The 24,164-nt window shown below is 33.8% G+C and overlaps 1 protein-coding gene across 2 annotated transcripts in view; it reads right to left on the bottom strand.

The window, feature by feature from the left end:
- The window catches only part of ITGB3BP (integrin subunit beta 3 binding protein), a 63,708-nt gene that overhangs the window by 16,374 nt on the left and 23,170 nt on the right, over nucleotides 1-24,164 (bottom strand). For both annotated transcript variants that reach the window (XM_012767122.3, XM_012767119.2), the window contains exons 3-4: nucleotides 16,708-16,843; nucleotides 4,158-4,227 (exon numbers count right to left, since the gene is read on the bottom strand). In XM_012767122.3, coding sequence (XP_012622576.1) covers nucleotides 4,158-4,227; nucleotides 16,708-16,771 — 134 coding nt within the window. In that variant the 5' untranslated portion in view covers nucleotides 16,772-16,843. The remainder of the gene's footprint in view (nucleotides 1-4,157; nucleotides 4,228-16,707; nucleotides 16,844-24,164) is intronic.

The raw sequence follows: 24,164 nt of genomic DNA on the forward strand, positions 1-24,164 counted from the left end.
CTCCAGTTCTAAGTTTTTCCTATCGTGACCACTTTCAATTATTTTCTATTCTTAGCTTCAAATTTAGCTTCATCATTTTCCCTTTCTCTGTAAAGTTCCTCAGATGTATTCTGAGTAGAGAACTAAAAGAATAAAGAGAAACTGTCATTAAATTGGTGATTCTAATTAAGATTTGTTGATGTAGGTTGTTAGCAAGCATTTATGCAGAGGCTGCTGTGCCATCCTTGATGTAGAAGAAAGGGAAGCAAAGGAGAAGAGCAGATGAAAAAGGAGCCCAGTGATTTCTCAGAGATTCTTAGCATGCAAGCCATGGTACCTACTGTACTAACAGTGTAGGCACTGTAGATATAGCAAAGAGGTAAAATCTTTAAGAGCCATGATAATGGCCACTCATGATCCTGATTTCCCTCCTTTTTATAACTTCCGATTGTTTGACATATGTTTTCCTCATTAGATTGTAAGTTCCATGAGGGCAGGCAAGTTCCAGGAATACCAGTATGTTATTTACTGTCACAGCCCATGTTATCTAATATGGTGTCTGTAGTATGATAGGTGCCCAATAAAAATTTGATGGATCAATGAACTAAATAAAAAAGACCTGGTCCAGTAACTATCCATCCTTAAATCCAAATGAAACATGCACATCTTTTAGTTTTTTCTTTCTTTTACTTCTTTCCTATCAGAGACTTCATGATTCATCAATTCATTTACATTGTTGAGAAAGTTAATTACCTCAGCCTCTTAACCTTCTGCCACATATATGTTTTTCTGATATGTAACACTGAATTTCACTATCTACTTGTCTTTTTTGCTCCTGGCTTAAGCTGCGAGTGCTATAGAAAAAAAATCTTATAACAGTACTGATAGTCAATATTAGAAGTATGATTTTGCTGAGCCCCCGATGCTGTTTAATTCTCCTTTTACTTGTTAATTCAACAAATATTCTTCCTTTCACAAATTATTTCTCAAAATAATGGTCTAACCCAATCTCTACTTCCTCCATATTGAAATTAACTCTTATATTCAGATTTTTGCCTTCTAATTCTACTAATAAAATACTCTAAAAAGCCACAAATAAACTCTTAATTCATTCCATTACTAAAAGCTGTTATTTGATTAGCACTGTATGGGGGAAGGGCATGCTTATAGCCTTGGTTTGGGCGAGGCAAAGGCATTACATGCACCTAAAATGTTTGTACCCACATAATACTCTGAAATAATAAAAAAAAAAAACACCTGTTATTTGAAAGTTATTATCTCCAAGAAATTATACTTTGATAAAATCTCAAGTCTTGAGAGTTACATCTACACAACAGAGATGAATCCTCAGGTTTTTCTGTATCCTTATAATACTTATGATTCATACAGAAAAAGGTAACCAGGTCACTGAATTACTTTGGATGACAGTTGGATTATGATAACAATGAATATACTGCTAACATTTTTAGTGCTAAGTTCAAGGCACCATATTTGTTACTTTACAAGCTAAATCATATTTAATTTTCAAAACTCTCTGTAATAAATATTATCTCCATTTTACAGATATGAAAACTGAAGCACAAAGAAATTATTTAATTATCCAGGGTTACATAACAAGGGGCAGAGTCAGAACTTGGACCCAGCTGTGTTTGGCCCTACGTTCTTAATCATTACACTATATTTCCAAAAGTATAATTTACTTATGACTGGCATCAGAATTTCTCAGTGAGAGTGTTAAAATAGAAATTCCTAGGCTGTCTCCAAGATCTACTAATCAAGAATGTCTCTAGATGGGAACTAGAAATATGCATTTCCAGGTGATTCTTATACATATCAAAATTAATTAAAAACATTTTTTCCTGAAGACTGTTCAAATAAAAAAATCTGGTTAATATAAATAAAATTGATACCTCTTTGTCAAAAAAAAAATCCCTATGTTTAGGCATATTTAAAAATTTTTTTGTATCCTGAGACTACTAAACTCATTTATCAATTCCGGGAGTCTCTTGGTTGATACAAAATCAATACACACAAATCAGAGGCATTCATATACACCAATAACAGTCAAGCCGAAATTCAAATAAAAAACGCAGTACCTTTTACAATAGCCTCAAAGAAAATTAAATATCTAGAAATATATTTAATGACAGAGGTGGGAGACATATACAGGGAGAACTATGAAACACTAAGAAAAGAAATTGTAGAAGATGTAAACAGATGGAAAAATCTACCTTGCTCATGGATTGGTAGAATAACATTGTTAAAATGTCCATACTACCTAAAGTGATCTACAGAATTGATGCAATCCTATCAAAGTACCATCATCATTCTTTACAGATCTAGAAAAAATAGTTCTATGCTTTGTATGGAACCAGAAAAGACCTCATATAGCCAAAGAAATTTTAAGCAAAAAGAACTGGGATGTATCAGTCTACCAGACTTCAAGCTTTATTACAAGGCTATAGTAGCTAAAATAGCATGTTAATGGCACAAGAACAGAAATACAGACCTTTGGAACAGGACTGAGAAACCAGAGATGAAACCATCTGCATATTGTCATCTAATCTTTGACAAAGCAGACAAAAATATACACTGGGGAAAAGAATCTCTTATCAATAAATGGTGCTGGGAAAACTGGATAACTACATGCAGAAGATTGAAACTGGATCCCCACCTCTCACCTCTTACAAAAATCAATTCATGGTGGATAACAGACTTAAATCTAAGGCATGAAACCTTAAGAATCCTAGAAGATAATGTAGGGAAGACCCTTTCAGACATTGGCCTAGGCAAAGAATTTATGAAGAAAACCCCCAAAGCAATCACAGCAGCAACAAAAATAAATAAATGGGATCTGATCAAATTAAAAAGCTTTTGCACAGTCAAGGAAACTAACATTAGAGTGAATAGACCGCCTACAGAATGGGAGAAAATATTTGCTCTCTACACATCCGATAAAGGGCTGATAACAAGAATCTGTCAAGAACTCAAAAAAATCAATAAGAAAAAATTAAACAACCCCATCAGTAAATGGGCAAAGGACATGAACAGAAACTTTCAAAAGAAGACAGAATAATGGCCAGCAAACATATTAAAAGTGCTCAACATCTCTAATCATTAGGGGCACTCTAGCCTAGGCAGCAGAGTGAGACTCTATCTTAATAAAAAAAAGCTGTCCTATATTTCCCTCTAAAAGTTTTAATCTTTTACCTTTCACATTTAGGCCTACAATCCATGTGGGACTGATTTTTGTGTGTGGTATGAGGTAAGGGTCCAAATACAATTTCCCCCATAATGATAGGCAAGTGATCGTGGTATTTTTTATGGAAGGTAGCAGTTATTTAGGCAGAAATGCCTCCATTGTGCAGAAAGAAATAATACAGCTAACCCAACTAAGTGAAAATATTCTTTAAAACATCTTACTCCCATAATTCTAAATCTCAGATTCCTGAATATCCTTAAAGAACTTTTTTAATCTGAAAAGACCGACTTTCAGAAGAGGGTGTCCTGAGAAAATTACTGACATCAGATGTTCTATTAATAAAGTTCTCATAATAAAATGGCATTCCTATTATACATGTTTCTCCTGAGACTGATTAGCACTGCTGAATTCTTTATGCTTCTACACCTTATATATGAGTTTCTAAATTTCTATAGTGTAGAACCAAACACCAATCTACAGTGACTCCACCAGGTACTGAAGACCCATGAGACATCCTAGAAGTAGGTGTCTCCTTTCTGATATCTCTAATTGGTTGCTGACATATAGGCCTTCTGGTTTCTCTAGATCTCTTACTCTGCTGGCGTCACTGTGTTCCTAGCTCCATCTTGGACCACCTATTTGTTAGACATCATGTTCCCAGACTACGTATTACTTCTCTATCCATGGAAATCTGAAATGAGTATTTTTCTCAATTCTACCCTAAGCTGGTCTATTATGCATACATAGGCTGGGAGAACTGGCCTCAATGAGTATTAAAATTAAGCATCATATATCACCATTACATGAGTACCAAAAAACACATTATAACTAAGGTAATTTATTTCTTTAAGAAAGAATATTTCAGTTCAGGAATAAACTATTAATTTCTACAAAGGATTTCTCTTAAGTCATCATATTAACAAATATGAACCTCTTTCTGTAAGACACATGTATATAGTTTCAAAAACAAACTTACTCATCACTGTCTTCCATTGAAGATTCCTTTCTTTCAGTTAAACTGAGAGGATTACATTTTTTTCTCTTTCCTATATGTGTGTATAATAAAGAAGAGGACAAAAAGAGAGAAATCATTAAATTTGAATAGAATTCAGATTGCTAATTATATATATATATATATATATATATATATATATATATATATATATATATATATATTTTGTGTGTGTCTGGGGGAGGAGAGTGAGGGGTCTCCCTATGCTCGCTATGCTATGAAGTGCCCTGGCTACTCACAGGCCAGTCCCACTACTGATCAACTCTGTTTCTGACATGGGCCAGTTCACTTTTCCCTTAGGCAAACTGGATGGAGATCCCAGCTCCTGGGAAGTCACCATATTGATGTGGAACTTAGTGCAGACACATAACTGACACAGTGCCTTATAGCATACAACTCCTGGGCTCAAGTGATCCTCCCGCCTCAGCCTCCTGAGTAGCTGGGTCTACAGGCACATGCCACCACACCCAAGCAGATTGCCAAATTTTAAAATAGAAAATAAAAGGGTGGACAAATGAAAGAATGGTAGGAAAAGAAAAAGTATCCTATTATGTTTTTCTTATTTCCCATTCTCCTATTTTTTTATTTATTAAGATATTATATAGAAGAAATAGGCTGGGTGCAGTGGCCCACGCCTGTAATCCTAGCACTCTGGGAGGCCGAGGCGGGTAGATTGCTCAAGGTCAGGAGTTCAAAACCAGCCTGAGCAAGAGCGAGACCCCGTCTCTACTATAAATAGAAAGAAATTAATTGGCCAACTAATACATATAGAAAAAATTAGCTGGGCATGGTGGCGCATGCCTGTAGTCCCAGCTACTCGGGAGGCTGAGGCAGGAGGATTGCCTGAGCCCAGGAGTTTGAGGTTGCTGTGAACTAGGCTGACGCCAGGGTACTCACTCTATAGCCTGGGCAACAAAGCGAGACTCTATCTCAAACAAACAAACAAACAAAAAAGATATTATATAGAAGAAATAATCTTTTGAGTGAAATTTCTACTGGGGCTTGGTATATTAAAAAGAAAACTAGAGAAATCCAATTTGATAATATAACTAGGTTAAAATCCACTAGTAAACTTTACTAAATAAAGGATACTTTCATTAAATATTTTAATCAAAGATATCATATTAAGGCTTCCAGTTTGCATTATTTCACCCCTATTTTCTTCAAGTTAACCATAGGGATTGATGATACTAATACCTAGAAAACATTAATGTTCTTAGTGATATCACAGTCAAATAAATTTAATTTTAGGGATAAAAATACCTGGCTCTTTATTTTTTAAATTGACAAATGAAAATTATACATATTTGTAGTGTACAATATGTGTTAATATATGTATACATAGTAAAATGGTCAAATCAAGCTGATTAACATATTCATTACCTCACATACTTACCGTTTTCTTTTTTTGTGGTGAGAACACTTAAAATTTACTCGCTTAGCAATTTTCAAGTATATAACACATTGTTATTTACTATAGTCACCACATTATACAACAGATCTCTTGAACTTATTCCTCCTACCTGAAATTTTTTATCCTTTGACCATCATTTTGTTTATTTATTTTATATCTTACTTAACCCTATACACCCATTATACTTTTATAATGTAATCAATATAAAATTAATAATGATTTAAAGTCACTCAACCAGGCAGGTAGAAAAAAGGATAAAAAATTATTAATGAGATAATTTATACTTTTTTTCACACTAAATTTTTGAAATCTGGTGTAGACTTTATACTTACAGTGTATCTCAATTCAGACTAGCCACATTCCAAATGTTCAATATCCACATGAACTGAATAATATAGCTCTAAGTAATACTGCAGAAGATCCAATACTTCCAGATGAAACAAAATATACATATAATATAAAAGCAATTTCTTTAATTTTTCAAGTAGAATTAATATATTAAGAAATATATTATTGGCCAGGCAAAGTGGCTTATACCTGTAATCCTAGCACTCTGGGAGGCCGAGGCAGGCGGATTGCTCGAGGTCAGGAGTTCGAAACCAGCCTGAGTAAGAGCAAGATCCCGTCTCTATTATAAATAGAAAGAAATTAAGTGGCCAACTAATACATATAGAAAAAATTAGCTGGGCATGGTGGCGCATGCCTATAGTCCCAGCTACTCGGGAGGCTGAGGCAGGAGGATTGCTTGAGCCCAGGAGTTTGAGGTTGCTGTGAGCTAGGCTGACGCCAGGGTACTTCACTCTCTAGCCTGGGCAACAAAGCGAGACTCTGTCTCAAAAAAAAAAAAGAAATATATTATTGCCTAGAACAGATTTATTAATACTAGTTTACCGTTTTTCCCTTTGTTTAATTTATATTCCATTACTTGTTCCTATTACTTGGGAAAAAGCTTATTTAAATTATAATTTCTAATCTCTAGTATTTACAATTTCATCAAATAAATTGGTTTAGAAATTGATTAACAATAATTTTCTTCAGTGTTACTTTGGACCTTATGACTTCTTTCCTCCCAACCCCAACCTATCATAATTAAATAGTTATGTTAAAATATTGTCTAATGGCAAAAAGAGAAAAACTTATGTTTTAGACATTTTGCTAAAGCACTATTTCTCTTATTTATTAATGTTTCATTAATTGACAAGTCTGTATCCCTAAATTCCAAAAAGAAAAATATGGTTAAAAGTTAGTTTAATAAAGGATGTAAGGGAAAAAGGGTAATAATATTTTACTTGTGACTTTAGAGAACTTTGGAGAAATAAAACCATTAAAATGTCTCTTAAGAAAAAAAAATCAAATAAGTTGAAAATTATGTTTTGTAGAAAACCACAAATGAAACCCAAGTTATACATTAAACCTTCATTTCAGAAAATCTTTGCCTAAAGGGCAATACTAATGTCCTGAATTTTGTACTATGGTGTCTGTATTCAATAAAGCTCTAAAATTAAATATTAAAATTACATCATTCCTCTAACTTGTAATTTATTTTCACATTTCAGTACCAACAGTTAGTAATTTTAGGTCAGAAATAGTAAACATTGTTTTATTTAAATTTTTACCAGGTGTTCAATGCCTTTCTAAACATTTTATTATTGTAAAAATTAGTCAAATATCTCACTCTGTAAAATGTAGATCAGGCCAGGTGCGGTGGCTCACACCTGTAATCCTAGCACTCTGGGAGGCTGAGGTGGGCGGATTGCTCGAGGTCAGGAGTTCGAAACCAGCCTAAGCAAGAGTGAGACCCCGTCTCTACTATAAATAGAAAGAAATTAATTGGCCAACTAATATATATAGAAAAAAATTAGCCCGGCATGGTGGCACATGCCTATAGTCCCAGCTATTCGGGAGGTTGAGGCAGTAGGATTGTTTGAGGTTGCTGTGAGCTAGGCTGATGCCATGGCACTCACTCTAGCCTGTGCAACAAAGTGAGACTCTGTCTCAAAAAAAAAAAAAAAAAATGTAGATCAATAGCATTAATCTCAATCTTCTCATGGAAGGATTTATGTTTTTAAGTACTGTTCAATTATTAAATATGAGGAATTTTAATATTTCTAAGAATAACACGTGGATCAGTTATCAAAGACTGTTGAGTAGTATAACATATCATTAAAAGAGTTTTCCAGTTACTTAATAATTGCTTTCCTTTATTTCATTCCATTATATTTTAAAAAGTAAACACAATTAACATATCATATTAAAGGACTGTGGAATCTATATGGCATTTTTCTTACAAGGTTATAAGGTAACAGTTGTATACTTGACTCAGTTTAAGTGGTTTCACAAAACATTAGTTTTAAATGTATTATAACATCACTGAATCTGGACTATATTCAGCCTTACCTTTCTGGTAAAGCTCCAAGGAGCCCTTTCCCTAACTAATGAAGATACCTTTCAACAAATCATAACATTTGGAAGCACAATCAATGATGATGATGATAATACCTAACACTTAAAATGGTTTTTATCAGGACCAGCCACTGCCTTAAACATGTTACATATGATAACCAATTAATTTACACAACATCTGAAATAGTTGCTCTTGTTTCCATTTTACAGATGAGAAAACAGAGGCAAAGAATGATTACATAACTTCTCCAAGTCCATAAAGTCAGTGAGCAGCGGAGTCAGGATTGAAATCCAGCGATCTAACTGTAAAGACTGTGCTTTTAACTACGATATGCTTGTTGATAGATTAACCTAAAGTTCAAATAAATTTGCTGGTATCATACTGCTTCTAGATACATATATGGTATAACTGGTAAAGATCACTGGCATCATTTTGGTTTCAAACCCAAAGTTAAGAGTTAAAGAAAACTTTGACCCAAATCAACATTCAAGTGATTTGTCTAAGGTGGTCACACACAGGTCAGTAACTTTTTTAGAGTTAATTGCAGATCAAGTTGAGGATTGTAGGCTAAAAAGTGAGTGAGATCTTGATATGATCCTATTCTTTTAATTAACCAAATTAATATTAATAAATAAGAGTAGAGGGTAAAGAACCTCTTAAGAGGATCAACTCACAAAAAATAACAAGGTTAATTATTCTTTTTTTATTCAAAACAAAAATACCTTTATTAAGTCCCAAAGAAAGAAATGTAATATTCTTAAAATATTAAAAATATTAAGAATATTAAAGCCGGGCGCGGTCCTAGCACTCTGGGAGGCTGAGTCGGGCGGATTGCTCGAGGTCGGGAGTTCGAAACCAGCCTGAGCGAGACCCCGTCTCTACTAAAAATAGAAAGAAATTAATTGATCAACTAAAAGTATATATACAAAAAAATTAGCCGGGCATGGTGGTGCGTGCCTGTAGTCCCAGCTACTTGGGAGGCTGAGGCAGGAGGATCACTTGAGCCCAGGAGTTTGAGGTTGCTGTGAGCTACGCCACGGCACTCACTCTAGCCTGGGCAACAAAAGTGAGACTCTGTCTCAAAAAAAAAATAAAAATAAAAATAAAAAATAAAAAAAAATAAAAAAAAGAATATTAAAAATATTCTTAAAATATCTGTATTACTAAATAGAAAGCTATCAATGAGAAAATTAGAATTGCTTTTTATCTGCTAAAACTGTAATATTTGAGTAGTAACAACAAAAATATAGGTTTTTAAATATTTAACCTAAATATTTAAATATGTAACCTAAATTGGATTGTGGATCAGATTAAGAAACATTTGGTTCATGTATCTCAAATTGCTCATCATAGATTTAAGGAGATAGTAGTTTACCATTTCTTTTGGGATATAGATTGTTTATTCCTTTTCCCATTAAAAAAAAAAAAAATCAGTGTTGCTAGAGGCCTACCATTCTATTAGATTTTTCAAAGAACCAGCGTTTGATTTGGTTGCTTTTCTTCATTATTGCCCTGTTTTCTATTTAATAATTTCTGTTCATATCTTTATTATTTCTTCTCTATTTTTGGGGGTTCATTCTTTTGTTCCTTTTCAGTCTTTCTGAGGTGAATGCTCAGTTCATTAGTTTTCAATAATTTTTCCTTTATATAGTCATGCTTTGTATAATGATGTTTTGGTCAACAGACCACATATATTACAGTGGTCCCATAAGATTATAATACCACATTTTTACTGTACCTTTCCCATGTTTAGATAAACAAATACTATTATGTTACAGTTTTCAGTACAATAACATGCTTGCACAGGTTTGTAGCCTAGATGTAACAGGCTATACCACATAGCTTAGGTGTGTAGTAGGCTATACCATTCACGTTTATTTGTAAGCACACTCTATGATGTTTGCACAATGAAATTGCCTAACGACACATTTCTCAGAATGTACCCATTGTTAAGTGACACATGATTATATATGCATTTGTAAGTATACCTGGTCCTCTGCATTTGTGGTTTCCAAATCCATAGATTCAACCAACCATGGATTGAAAATATGATCCCCCAAAAGAAAGGATGGTTGTATCTGTACTGAACATGCATAGGCTTTTCCTTGTCATTATTCTCTAAACAATATAGTATAACAACGATATATATACAGCATTTACATTGTATTAAGTATTATAAGCAATCAAGAGATGATAAAGAATATGGGAGGATATGTGCAGGTTATATGCAAGTAATACACCACTTTATATAAGGGACTCGAGCATCCGTGGATTTGGGAATCTGAGTAGTGTCCTGATCTAATCCCCCACAGATACCAAGGGACAACAGTATAAATTTTCCACTAAGAAATGCTTTAGTATAATTTAGGTATAAATTTTTCCTCTAAGAGCTGACATGTTTTTACTATCATTCAATTCTAAATATTTTATATTTTCCATTATAAATTTTCTGATCAATGAATTATTCACAAATTTCTTGGTTTCGAAACACATGGGCTAAAATTTTTGAAGGACTGCCTTTTTATTATTAATTACTAATTGTATTAAATTTTGCTCAAAGAATGTAATCTGTATGATAGCAATTTTTAGTACAGTGAGATTTCCTCTGTGACTAAATTGGTTATATTTTTGTGAAAGTTATATGTGTGCTTTATTATATATTGGGTATTATACCTGTTTGACTATTGCTCATTAGATCAAGCTCGCTAATTGTGTTTAAATTGTCTATATCTTTCCTGAAATTTACCTGCTTCATCAGTTTTTGAATGAGGTAGTTTAAAATCTCCTACTATGATTGGGGACTTGTCAGTTTCTTCTTGTTATCCAGTCACATTTTATCATGTTTTGTTTTAGACGCACATATAGCTCAGGATTCTTTTATTTTTGTGGTGGCGAATTCTTCTTTTTCTCTTATGAAAAGGGTGTTATTATTAAATAACTTCAATGAAGGTTTTTTTGCTTTAAAATTACCTTTTCCTTTATATCAATATTAATATTCTCAAATCAACTACTAGCTTTTATAAAAAGCTAATATTTGCTTTGTTATCTTTTTCTATCCCTTTAGATTGAATTGTCTTATGTCTTTTCTTAAAGTATAAATAATAATGATATTAACAAAAATGTTTAAAATATGTACCAAACATATACTATATGCCAGGCATTGTTCTAAGTGATTTTTGTGTATTAATTAATTAAATATCACAATTCTGAGGTAGGCATTAGTATATTTCACATTTTACAGGCAAGAAAACAAAAAACACAATTGAAAAGTCAACTGATAGATATCCCATCATCTGCCTGAAAACACAAGGACCTTAAAACACTTAACTCCTCTTATCTGTGTGGTCTATTATTTGTTTTTAAGCCCCTCTCAAATTGTTTGAATTTTCCTTTATAGTCAGCAAAATCTGTAATTAGATTTCTGTAATTATATTTGTAATTATATTTACCAACCTGTTTGCTAATTTATTTTTTCACCATTGCTCTTTGTATTCCACTTCTTTATGTGAGGTTCAGTTTGCTCCTTACAGAAGTACATTCTTTAGTAGTTATTTTAGTGAGAATGTATAAATAGCAAACTCTCTGAGATTTTCTCTGAAAATATCTTTATCTTCACTTCTTAAATAAAAATTCAACTGTGATTCTTAGTTGGTATTATTATTCCATTTTCTGCTGGAGTCTGTTGATACTGATGAGACGTATTCTATCAGTCTGTCATTCTCTTGTAGGTAATATCTTTTTTTGGTTGTCTTTAAAATTTTCTTTGTCTTTGATGTTTTCCAGTTTAACCATGATTCGGCTAGATGTAGATTTGTTTTAATTTATCTTGCTCAAGCTAAGCATGCTACTTTAATTTGGAAATTCTTATCTTTAATTATGAAAAACTGATAGTCCTTATATCTTAGAATATTTCCTCTGCCCCATTCTATTTCTTCCTTATGGAATTCCTATTTTGGCAGATGCCATAGCTTCTTATTCTGCCCATAATTTCTCTTTACTGTTTTATCACAATCTCCTCTTCTTTATTTCTCTGTGCTGTTATATTGCTACAGTCTGGGTGATTTCTGCAGACCTGCCATCCAGTTAACAAGTACTTTTCTTTGACTATGCAATTTGTTGTTTATCCTTCTACCCTCACTATTAAATAACAAGTCTGAAGTGTTCTTGGGAGTAAAAGGGAAAAATTTACCATCCTTCCTTTTTTCTAAAACGCATACTGTTGACCCTTGAAGAACACAGGGGTTAGGGGAACTGACTTGCCATGCAGTCAAAAATCCAAGTATAACCTTTGACTGCCTCAAAACTTTACTAATAGCCTACTGTTGACCAGAAGCCTTATTAATAACAGTCAATTAACACACATTCTGTATATGTATTATATACTGTATTCTTTTTTTTTTTTTTTTTTTTTGAGACAGAGTCTCACTTTTGTTGCCCAGGCTAGAGTGAGTGCCGTGGCGTCAGCATAGCTCACAGCAACCTCAAACTCCTGGGCTCAAGCAATCCTCCTGCCTCAGCCTCCCAAGTAGCTGGGACTACAGGCGTGTGCCACCATGCCCAGCTAATTTTTTGTATATCTATTTTTAGTTGGTCAATTAATTTCTTTCTATTTTTAGTAGAGAAGGGGTCTTGCTCAGGCTGGTTTCAAACTCCTGACTTCGAGAAATCCACCCGCCTGAGGCTCCCAGAGTGCTAGGATTACGGGTGTGAGTCACCACGCCCGGCTATACTGTATTCCTATAATAAAGTAAGCTGGAGAAAAGAAAATGTTATTAAGAAAATCATAAGGAAGAGAAAATACACTTTTACAGTACAATGCTGTATTTATTAATGCCACAAGTTTATGCTGTATGTTTATAAGATGAATTGTTGGAAATGGTAGGCAGCAGCAGCTGAAGACTTTAATCTACAGTACATGTCAAGCAATTTGACTTTTTCTTGTAATGCCCTGACTTTTGTCTGCTTCTTGGGAGTACTTCCAACATCACTAGTGGCACTTCGTATGGGTCCCATAGTATTATTCAAAGTTTATGGTATTGCACTAAACACAATGAAAAATACACAAGAACTATGAACGATCACTTTCATTGCCATACACCATTTACTGGAGAGACAAACTGTTTACGTGAAGATTAGTGTCACATGGTGTTTTCAGCAGATACTCACAACGCTTGAGTTCACTGCAATAGCAACAGCAGGTGTCTACAAAATCATTATAGTAGTATAGTATGTACTCATTAATTTTATGCAGTTAGGATGTAATACTACATATTAACATTTGTTTACACTTCTCTCAACTGTGAATGGTGTATTATATGGTCTAAGTGTATGTGTGCATTGGTTTTATATCTGTATATATTTTATGGTAGTAAATAATAAAATAGACTAGTATCTACACATATTTTATGCATTCATGACATAGACCTTTTTCTTAATTTTTTCTATATTTTTAGGCTATGAAGTTTGTCTTCAAGGTTGTTCAAACTGTTGCAAATCTCCCAAAATTTTCAGACATATTTATTAAAAAAAATTCATGTATAAGGGAACCCATGCAGTTTAAACCCATGCTGTTCAAGAGTCACCTGTAGTAGTTCAGAGAAATTTGCTAAGAGTTGGGGGAGGGCAGTAATAATATACACAAACATATAAATGATATATATCATACACACATACACATATAGTTATATAACTTAACTACAGGGATACTTTTTTTTTTTTTTTTTTTGAGACAGAGTCTCGCTTTCTTGCCTAGGCTAGAGTGAGTGCCGTGGCGTCAGCCTAGCTCACAGCAACCTCAAACTCCTGGGCTCAAGCGATCCTCCTGCCTCAGCCTCCCGAGTAGCTGGGACTACAGGCATGAGCCACCATGCCCAGCTGATTTTTTTATATTATATATATTAGTTGGCCAATTAATTTCTTTCTATTTTTATGGTAGAGACGGGGTCTCGCTCAGGCTGGTTTTGAACTCCTGACCTTGAGCAATCCGCCCGCCTCGGCCTCCCAAGTGCTAGGATTACAGGCGTGAGCCACCGCGCCCGGCTACAGGGATACTTTTTGAGAAATGCATCATTAGGTGATTTCATCATGCAAATATCATAGAGTGTACTTAGGCAAATCTAAATGGTATGGCCTCCTATACACCTAAGCTATATGGTATAGCCTATTGCTCCTAGACCTACTATATACCTAGGCTACAAACCTGTACATCATGCTATTTGAACTTAATACTGTAGGCAACTGTAACACAATAGTAAGTATTTGTATATCTAAACATATTATTTAAACACAGAAAAGGCACAGTAAAAATATGGTATTATATTCTTATGAGATCGCGGTCATATTTGTGGTCTGTCACAGACTAAAACATCATTATGCAGCACATGACTGCTATCATGTACTTTATATAATTGTATGTGCTATACTTTTATATGACTGACAGTACAGTAGGTTTGTATAAGCCAGCATCACCACAAATCCACAATGTGTTGCACTACAAGGTTACAACAGCTATGATGTCACTAGCCAATAGGAATTTTTCAGCTCCATTATAATCGTATGGGACCACTGTGGTATATGCAGTCCATCATTGACTGAAACGTTATATGGCACATGACTGTATCTCTTAAACATATAAACTGAAAGTTGAAACAAATCATCCTATGTTTGGCCAATATGCAATCTAAGTAGAAGGAAGACATAGAACCAATTTGTTTTTCCTTTTATAACTACAGATAGATTTAAATCTAACGTTAAGTCTCTGTTCACGTAGTACATGGTTCAAATATACAGAGAAACTACATGTAAATATCTAAAGGAAGAATATCCATGTGGAGAAAACTGCAAGTGCAATGACTCTGTGGCAGGAAAGGGCTAAGTGTGATGACAAATAGCAAGAAAGTAAGAGTAGCTAAAGTAATGTAAAAGAAGAGTAGTAGAAAATAAGACAAAGGAGGTGGTCAGGTATTAGATGGATGTATGGCCTTAAAAATCATGATAAGGATTTTGGATTTTATCCTAAATGTGAAGGAAAGTGAATAGCACCTAAAATGTCCTTGAAAATGTTATTTAAATTTTACATTATGTTTTGTACAATATTTTAAAAGTGGCAGTTGTTAATACAGGTTATGACCTCATTTGGAACTTAAATGACTTCCTAAGTCACATTTTCTCATTTATTTGGAATTTAAGTTACTTCATAAGAGTCAGGCTTTCTCATTTTAAAATATGTATAAGATGACATTAGGATGAACAATGTTATGATTACAAATGATATAATCTTAGGATCCTAGGTAAAATTCTCCTGTTTTGAGACTTCTATATGTGAGATATACATGTTACAGAGTACATTAAACATATATGTACAGTCCAAAGAATAACTAGACTGAATCATGTAGGTCAAAAAATAGAATATTGCTAACACCTCAGAAAACCCTGCTATCTGACTTTTTTAAAAAGAGCTTATGTAGGACTATAATCTGTGATAATTATCCACTTAAATGTCAACTGAAATCATGTGACCAATCTTTTTATGGGCAAAAGGAATGTTCCCTTAAGTCCATATTTAATTTCAAAATGGAAATTGAGTACATATCAACTTAAAATCTATTCACATTTCAGAATAGAGATGTGTAATCTCTAAGGTGTTAATTTTAATTTTAAAAAGATAGGTATATAAAAACAGAAATATGAAACTTGAAGAAAATGTATATACTGTTATATATTTTTGTGAAAGCAAACCTAATAGTAATAGCTTTAAGATAAAAGGCATTTGATTAAAGTAAAATCAAAGACATTCAAAAGTTTAAGATCTCATTATATGTTTCATTATAACAAATTAGTTAAAATGAGCAGAATTCTTTGTTTCTATATAGCTTCTAGTGTATGCTTAGCACTCAATAAATGTTAAACAGTAAAATATGAATTAGGCTAATCACCACATACCTAAAACACACTTTATTAAATTTGAGCCTATTTAAATTTTATATTATAGAAACTGACATGTCACTGATTCATGACCTTTCTCAACAGAAAAAATTTAACCTATGAAATTGAGATTTGTGGTTTTAAATCAATATTTTAGCAATAAACCACCAGAGAACAACAAATATGTATGTTCAAAAACTAACAATATTTTAAAATAAAGAATTTCATATTAAAATTAGGTTGTTCTCTATGGAAAATTCTACAAACCTTTTGTAAATGCATTTGAAATAGTAAAGAAAAAGAAGAGAACGAAATATAATAAATAAAGGCAAGCTATATAAAGATACACTAAATGTGGATAAAACTAAATGGACAACATGGATAAAAATAACATTTAGAAGTATCACTCTTAAACTGTTATGCAGCAGTATCTGAGTTATGCTCTCTTTAATTTATGCACATGATGGATAGCTTGTTAAGGGGCATATCTGTAACCATTATAATTGATAGTAGCTGAGGGCAGTCAAGCCATAATTTCTATTTAATGGATGGGATAAGAAGGGAACAAAGTCTGCAGTAGCATTTTAAAATAAGTGCCTAGAAAGTTTACATTTATGTCCAAAATAATACCTACATTCTAGCCTTTTCTATGTTAAATTCTTTGAGAGAGGAGAAAAATCAGCTGCAAAAAGATTCACATATTATTAAATCAAAATCTTCATTTAACCAACTAGAAAAATCTTACAATAAGTAGAAAAGAATGTTCAACTAACCATTTGATGGTCCATTTCTGTGCTCTTGTTCTTCAGAACTTGTGGGAGAAGCAAATGGGCTCATTTGACAAGTTCCAGTTGTTGGAGAGTAAGGTATAATACTTTGCTTCCTTGTGATTTTTGAAGAATCAAATGACTGGAAATAACAATTGAGGACAGAAATACTTATGTTTAGTTACAGATCTCTGAAAATACACATCTTTAAAAACTCATGGCTAGGCATGGTGGCTCATGCCTGTAATCCTAGCACTCTGGGAGGCCGAGGCAGGAGGACTGCTTGAGCTCAGGAGTTCAAGACCAGCCTAAGAGTGAAATCTTGTCTTTGCCAAATATAGAAAAATTAGCAGGGTGTAGTCCAAGCTACTTAGGAGGCTAAGGCAGGGGGATAGCTTGAGCCCAGGAGTTTGAGGTTGCAGTGAGCTATGATGACACCACTGCACTCTAGCTGGGGGACAGAGAAAGACTCTGTCTCAAAAAAAAAAAAAAAAAAAAAAAAAAAAAAAAAAAAGACCTCAGCAAAATTCAAGCCAACACTCATTTCCTTGCTCTTTCTTTTCAGATTCCAAATACACTCAATTAGCACTGTCAAAGTGAACACTATTCTTTCAAATTAGGATTAGGTAGATAGTTCAGGTCTCTACAACAATTAAGGTATCTCAACTTGATATTTATGAAATCTTAACATTAAAGGGTTACTATCTTCTGAGATGGTATTTCCAAACATTAGAGATGGTTGACTCTCCCAACCACATCCTGACTTTTGTTTTCAGCTGAACCCGAAGTATAATTATGGGGCCAGAACAGGAAAACAGCGAAGCCTATTCCAAAGACCCAAAGACTATCCTAGGGAAGGATCAGTGCTGTTCTAAATCTTCACAAAATGCTCTGACATAATATCTTGCTTTAATAATGATGAAAATTATGTTCAAACAATTGACTCTGGCATTTAAGGCCTTTGAGATTTGGCCTGTCCTACACAATCAACCTCTGTTGTCGCGCCCGCCTCGCCAGCAAGGAAGACGCGGCAACCGGAGTTCTTCTGACAGCGCTTTATTGGGGAATCTGAAGGTGACTAAAGCGGAAGACCCGGAGGAGCTCTCGGAGCGGGCTTATATAGGCACTAAGTACATTAGGCAGAATCTGATTGGCTCACGCAAGAGCCCTCATTAGCATACTTGATGAGAGACAGGAAAAAGCCCCTACACCTGCGCGGTTCACCCTGTTTATCAGTCTTGTGGTATGGGTGTGACCAGGAAGTCGGCGCCATCTTGCAATGGCGTTAACACCGAGCCCCACACTCTGTAGCTTCCTCCTTTGTATTCCCAAAGGTGTTGTGCAAACATACCTCTTATTGCAGGTAATATTTTAATAATTTTTTACTTTTCTGTCTGCCCCATTAAAATTTGCTCCTAAAAATCATTTTTTCATCTTTGTACCCTAGAGAACTAAAACACGTATAAAGAATTAATGACTTAAAAGGAACAGTCTACTAAACTTGGCCATGCCACTCTACTCAGGATATACTCAATTGTTCATCAGTTCAGTCATCCAATGTTCACTGACACCTATAGTTTCAGTTACTAGGCTTGCACATTTGGGCCTCAGATCATTTTATGATGTCAGCTTGGAATGTTCTCTTTCTTATCTTCCCCAAGACCTACTCTTTCTTTAATATAACAAATTATTCTGGCCTCAATGAGTAGATTCTACCAAAAGTTAGAAGAGAAGAGATCTTAAGTTAGTAGTGTGCTACAGAAATTTAGAGAAGAGGAGAAATCAAAATGAGCTGCAGTAATCTGTCACAGAAAATAAAAAGGGTGAAAAACATGAAATCCAGAGTGGAATAGACAGCACAGGATGGATACGGGGGATGAAGGAAAAGTCTGAAGGCTCATGTTGCCAACACATTATAGAACTAAACTATACCTTGGTAGTTGACTTGAAATAGTTACAGAATTCTGCATTGTCAATTATGTTTTATTTTTAAGACATCTATGGCAGAAATAGTGGCCGTGTTGCTTTTTTCAATAATCTTAGTTTAGTTCCAGAATCTATAACATCAAAAATTTTTACAGTTAAATTATAAATATTTCTTTGTACTGGGGTACAAAAACACTCTTTATTTTATGTAGCCACAGTAGTAGTCACAAACATAACTAATATCTTTAAAAAAAATCAAACTATAATATCAAGTTATAACTCTAAAGCAATCTTTTTGTAAGGTGAAAGGGTTTTAAGTCTCTTTATCAGGTGGTTACTATTACCTCTCCATCTTGAGTTTTTACCTGCTTATATGAATTCAGTCATAAAGTATGACATTTATCCAATCCCTACTCTACTTTTCCAAGAATTTATTGCCCAGAACTATTTCACTGTGTATGTACAAGAAATGGAAGTTGCTACCCTAATGTACATTTATGTCAATCTGTTTTCCTATTTTCCCCAAAACATTATTTTATCCAATTGCCAAATGTCTAAACATTGCAATTGTAGATCATACATTTCTCCTTGAAAACAATTTCCTAGCTTTCAGAAAATAACCGTGTGTGTGTGTGTGTGTGTGTGTGTGTGTGTGTGTGTATTTGGCTTCCCTTTAAAAATACTGAGGCTTCTCTCCTTTTTTTTGGTTGTTTATGTAGGTTAAAAGAAAAATGTCTGTCTACAACTACCATACATAGAGGGAAAACTGAAAAGTTACCTTTCTCTATTATTCCATTAAATATTCTTCAGTTAACAATGTATTTCTATATATTTGCTCTACTGGTAAACACAAAGGCATAGCCTTACTTCCCTAAGTTTTCTTTCTATTCAGATTTTACTTTCAAGGTCTTCTGACTTTCAACCTTTGAAGATTAAAAGTGATCCTAGAATCCATCTAAGAATTTCCATTCTACCATAACCCAAACTTTGAAGGTCTTAGCCTACTCATGAATCTCCCACAACAGGAGGAATTAAGAATGGGAGTTGAGAGAAAACTGAGCTACTAATTGAGAAGTCAGCACTCTTTCCAATCAGCAAGGATGAGCACTACCTAGCAGACCCTTTAGAAAAACAGAGGAAGAAAAACTGAGAAGAAAGGAATAGATTTGGCTAGAGAAAAGAAAAGATTCAGGATGTAAACAGAATGTTAAAAAAAAATAGATGTCACAACCACTTCTTTAATAATTTACAACTGCTTCTAATATTTACTGATTCAGAGATATTTAACACCTCTACTAAACAAAAAACATGCCATGATCTAAGATTCTATGATCAGTCTAAATGCAATTGTACTTTTTGTAAGGAGGTCAAACCTTGTACATTAGCAAAACTAAAATTTGAGCATTGATTTTCTGCCTAAAAAAAATCAATATTCTTTCTATAATTTCAAATGGAAATGACATTCTCCTTCCACATCTCTCACAAATTGTAGCTAGCTTGCTTCGTCACCTTTTTTAAAGCATCTTCTACCAAAAAGGTGCCTGTGTTTTATTGATTTTTTACCTGTTATAAACAGTCTAGAAAGTACTAACTAAGGGTTCTTTTAGGATGAAATATGGGATATAAAGGATTTGCTATTATTATTATAAACTACTGACCTATGCTGAAATATTTAAAACAGATTATCATAGGCATTCGGTCAACCGGAAACAAAAGGGCAGCCAAAGGGAGATAATTCTTTATAAACTTATACTGGTTAGTTAGGTTATTGGAATATCCTACCTAAGATATAATTATTATGTACTACTAGTACTAATTATGGAATTTCCATTAGAAAACTCTAAATACTAGCTGCCCTCAGGGATGTTTCACAATTTGAGCCTAGGATTCTTAGAAGAATGCTAGATATCAACTAACTTCCTATCAGCTGCCACAATTACCATCCTTAATGGCCCTAAAAATGTTGAGGTCTTGCTGTTTTTATGGTAGCTGTGGAGAACAATAGCACTTTGCACTTATCTCAGTGATCTTACAGATATATCAGGGAAAGAATATGATCAATACATTAAATCTATGGTAATGGAAATGCTCTATTTCTTGATTAAGTGTTTGATACAAAGGGCTATACTGCTCATTGAATTGTACACTCAAGATCTGTGAATTTAATGATACGTAAATTTCACCTTGATAAAAAAATTTAGCAAGAAAAAATATGGGCTAAAAAAGTTGATGCATTCATTATTCTATTTGTGCTCATTTTTCACAAATTTAAGATACTAAAATGTTAATTTTTTTTTAATTTTGGCATATTATGGGGGTACAAATTTTAAGGTTTCAATAAATGCCCTTTCCCCCCTCCCTAAAATGTTAATTTTAATAATAAAGATATCATTACTGTACTGTTACTCTCTTGCACTATAATTCTTAAGATTTTTTTGTTTTGTTTTGCTTTTAGTGGGCTCAGGAGTAGAAGGAAAGAAATAATAAATGTTAAAGAGAAAACAGATGAAATAGAGAAAAAAACACTAGAGAAGATCAATGAATCCAAAAGTTAGTTGTTTGAAAAGATCAATAAAATCGACAAATCTTTAGCCAGACTGACAAACAATGGAAGAAAGAAAGAGGATTCAAATTATTAAAATCAGGAATGAAAAAAGGGATGTTTTTACTGACCTTGAAGAAATCCAAAAGAATAATAAAAGGAAACTATGAACAATTGTATGCTAACAAATTAGATAATATAGATGAATTGAACAATTTCCAGGAATGCACAACCTTTCAAGATTGAATCATGAAGACCTGGAAAATCTGAATAGATTGATAGCATGTAAAGAAATAGAATATTCAAAAAATTTCCAACAAAGAAAAACCCAGGACCAGATAACTTCACTGGCAAATTCTCTCAGTTTTTAACGAAAATTGACACCAAGCCTTTTCAAACTCGTCCAAAAAATAGGAGAGAAGAATTCCTAATTCATATTATCCTGACACCAGAAACAGACAAAGACATCACAAGAAAATTATAGAATAATATCCCTATGAATACAGATGTAAAAATCTTAGCAAATTAAAAGCAGTGGCATATTAAAAAATTATACATCAGGTCCAAGTGGAATTTATTCCAGGGATGGAAGGTTGGTCCAACATATAAATACCAATCAATGTAATACTATACCATATTAAGAGAATAAAAGAAAAAAAACACATAATCATCACAATTATGCACAAAAACTATTTGACAAAAGCTAACACTCTTTCATGACAAAAACACTCAACAGAGTAGGAATAGAAAGAAATTTTCTCAATCTGATAAAGGGCATCTATGAAAAGCCCACAGCTAACACACCTAATGGTGAAATGTTGATGCTTTTCACCTAAGATGAGGAACAAGGCAATGATGTCTGTTCTTGCCACTTCATTTAACATTGTTCTAGAGGTTCTGGTGAAAACAATAGGAAAAAAAAAAAAAAAAGAAAAAAGAACCAAAGAAATAAAAGGCATCAGATTAGAAAGGAAATCAATAGTAAAACTATCTTTACTTGGAGATGACATGATCTTATATATAGAATATCCTGAATAATCTACCAAAAAACCCCAAATCAGAGCTAATAAACAAGTTCAGCAAAGTTGCAGGATACATGATCCACATGTAAAAATCAGTTGCATATCTGTGCATTAGAAATGCCTAATCTAAAAATAAAATTATGAAACAATTCCATTTATAACAGCATCAAAAAGAATAAAATACTTAGCAATAAATTTAGCCAAAAAAAGTATAAGACTTGTATTCTGAAAACTATAAAACATTGTTGAAAGAAATCAAAGATTTAAATAAACAGAAATATATTTCATGCTCATGATTTGGAAGATTACTATTGTTAAGATGCCAATTTTCCCAAAATGATCTGCAAATTTGATGTAATTCTTATCAAAATTCCAACTGCTTTTTTTTTCTTCCAGAAATGGACTAGCTGATTCTAAAATTCATATGGAATTGTAAGGGATATAGAATAGCCAAAATAATCTTGAAAAAGAACAACATTGGAGGACTCACACTTTCTGATTTCAAACATTTTTTAAATTAAAAAAATTACAGTAACAAAGACAGTGTGGTAGTGGCATAAGCACAGACATATAGACGAATGGAATCGAATTGAGAGTCCAGAAATAAATCCATACATTTATGATCAATTGATTTTTGATGAGGGTGCCAAGGTCATTCAATGGGGGAAAGAATAGCCTTTTTAACAAATGGTCCTGAGACAACTGGATATCCACATGCAAAAAAATGAATTTGGCTCCTACCCTCACACAGTATATAAAAATTAACTCAAAATGGATAAAAGACCTAAATGTAAGAGTTGAAACTATAAAACTCTTAGAAAGAAACATAGATAAAAATCTGTTTTCAGGCCGGGCGTGGTGGCTCACGCCTGTAATCCTAGCACTCTGGGAGGCCGAGGCGGGCGGATTGCTTGAGGTCAGGAGTTCGAAACCAGCCTGAGCAAGAGTGAGACCCTGTCTCTACTATAAATAGAAAGAAATTAATTGGCCAACTAATATATATAGAAAAAAAATTAGCCGGGCATGGTGGCGCATGCCTGTAGTCCCAGCTACTCGGGAGGCTGAGGCAGGAGGATTGCTTGAGCCAGGAGTTTGAGGTTGCTGTGAGCTAGGCTGACGCCATGGCACTCACTCTAGCCTGGGCAACAAAGCGAGACTCTGTCTCAAAAAAAAAAAATCTGTTTTCACAGTAGCTTCTTAGATATGACACCAAAAAGACAATCAATGAAAAAATTAATTGAACTTCATCAAAATTAAAACCTTTTGTGTGTCAAAGGACACTATCAAGGTAAAAAGATAATCCACAGAATTGGAGAAAACATTTGCGAATCATATATTTTATAAAATGGTGGTATTCAGAACATATACAGAACTCCTACAAGTCAGCAACAAAAAGATAACCCAATTAAAAAATGGACAAAAGATTTGAGTAGCTATTTCTCCAAAGAAAATATACAGATGGCCAATAACCACATGAAAAGATGCTCAACATTATTTGTCATCAAGGAAATGCAAATCAAAACCACAATGAAGGCTGGGCACGGTGGTTCATGCCTATAATCCTAGCACTCTGGGAGGCCAACGCGGGCAGATTGCTTGAGGTCAGGAGTTCGAAACCAGCCTGAGCAAGAGCGAGACCCCGTCTCTACTATAAATAGAAAGAAATTAATTGGCCAACTAATATATATATATATAGAAAAAATTAGCCAGGCATGGTGGTGCATGCCTGTAGTTCCAGCTACTTGGGAGGCTGAGGCAGGAGGATTGCTTGAGCCCAGGAATTTGAGATTGCTGTGAGCTAGGGCAAACTCTGTCTCAAAAAACAAAGCTCTGTCTCAAAAAAACAAAAACCACAATGAAGATAATACTTCACAACCGGTAGGATGGCTAGAATAAAAAAGTCATATAATAACAAGCATTGACAGGATGTAAAGAAATTGTAACCCTCATATAGTTTTGGTGAAAATGCACAG

Source organism: Microcebus murinus, chromosome 2 (assembly GCF_040939455.1).
Source record: "Microcebus murinus isolate Inina chromosome 2, M.murinus_Inina_mat1.0, whole genome shotgun sequence".
NCBI lineage: Eukaryota > Metazoa > Chordata > Mammalia > Primates > Cheirogaleidae > Microcebus > Microcebus murinus.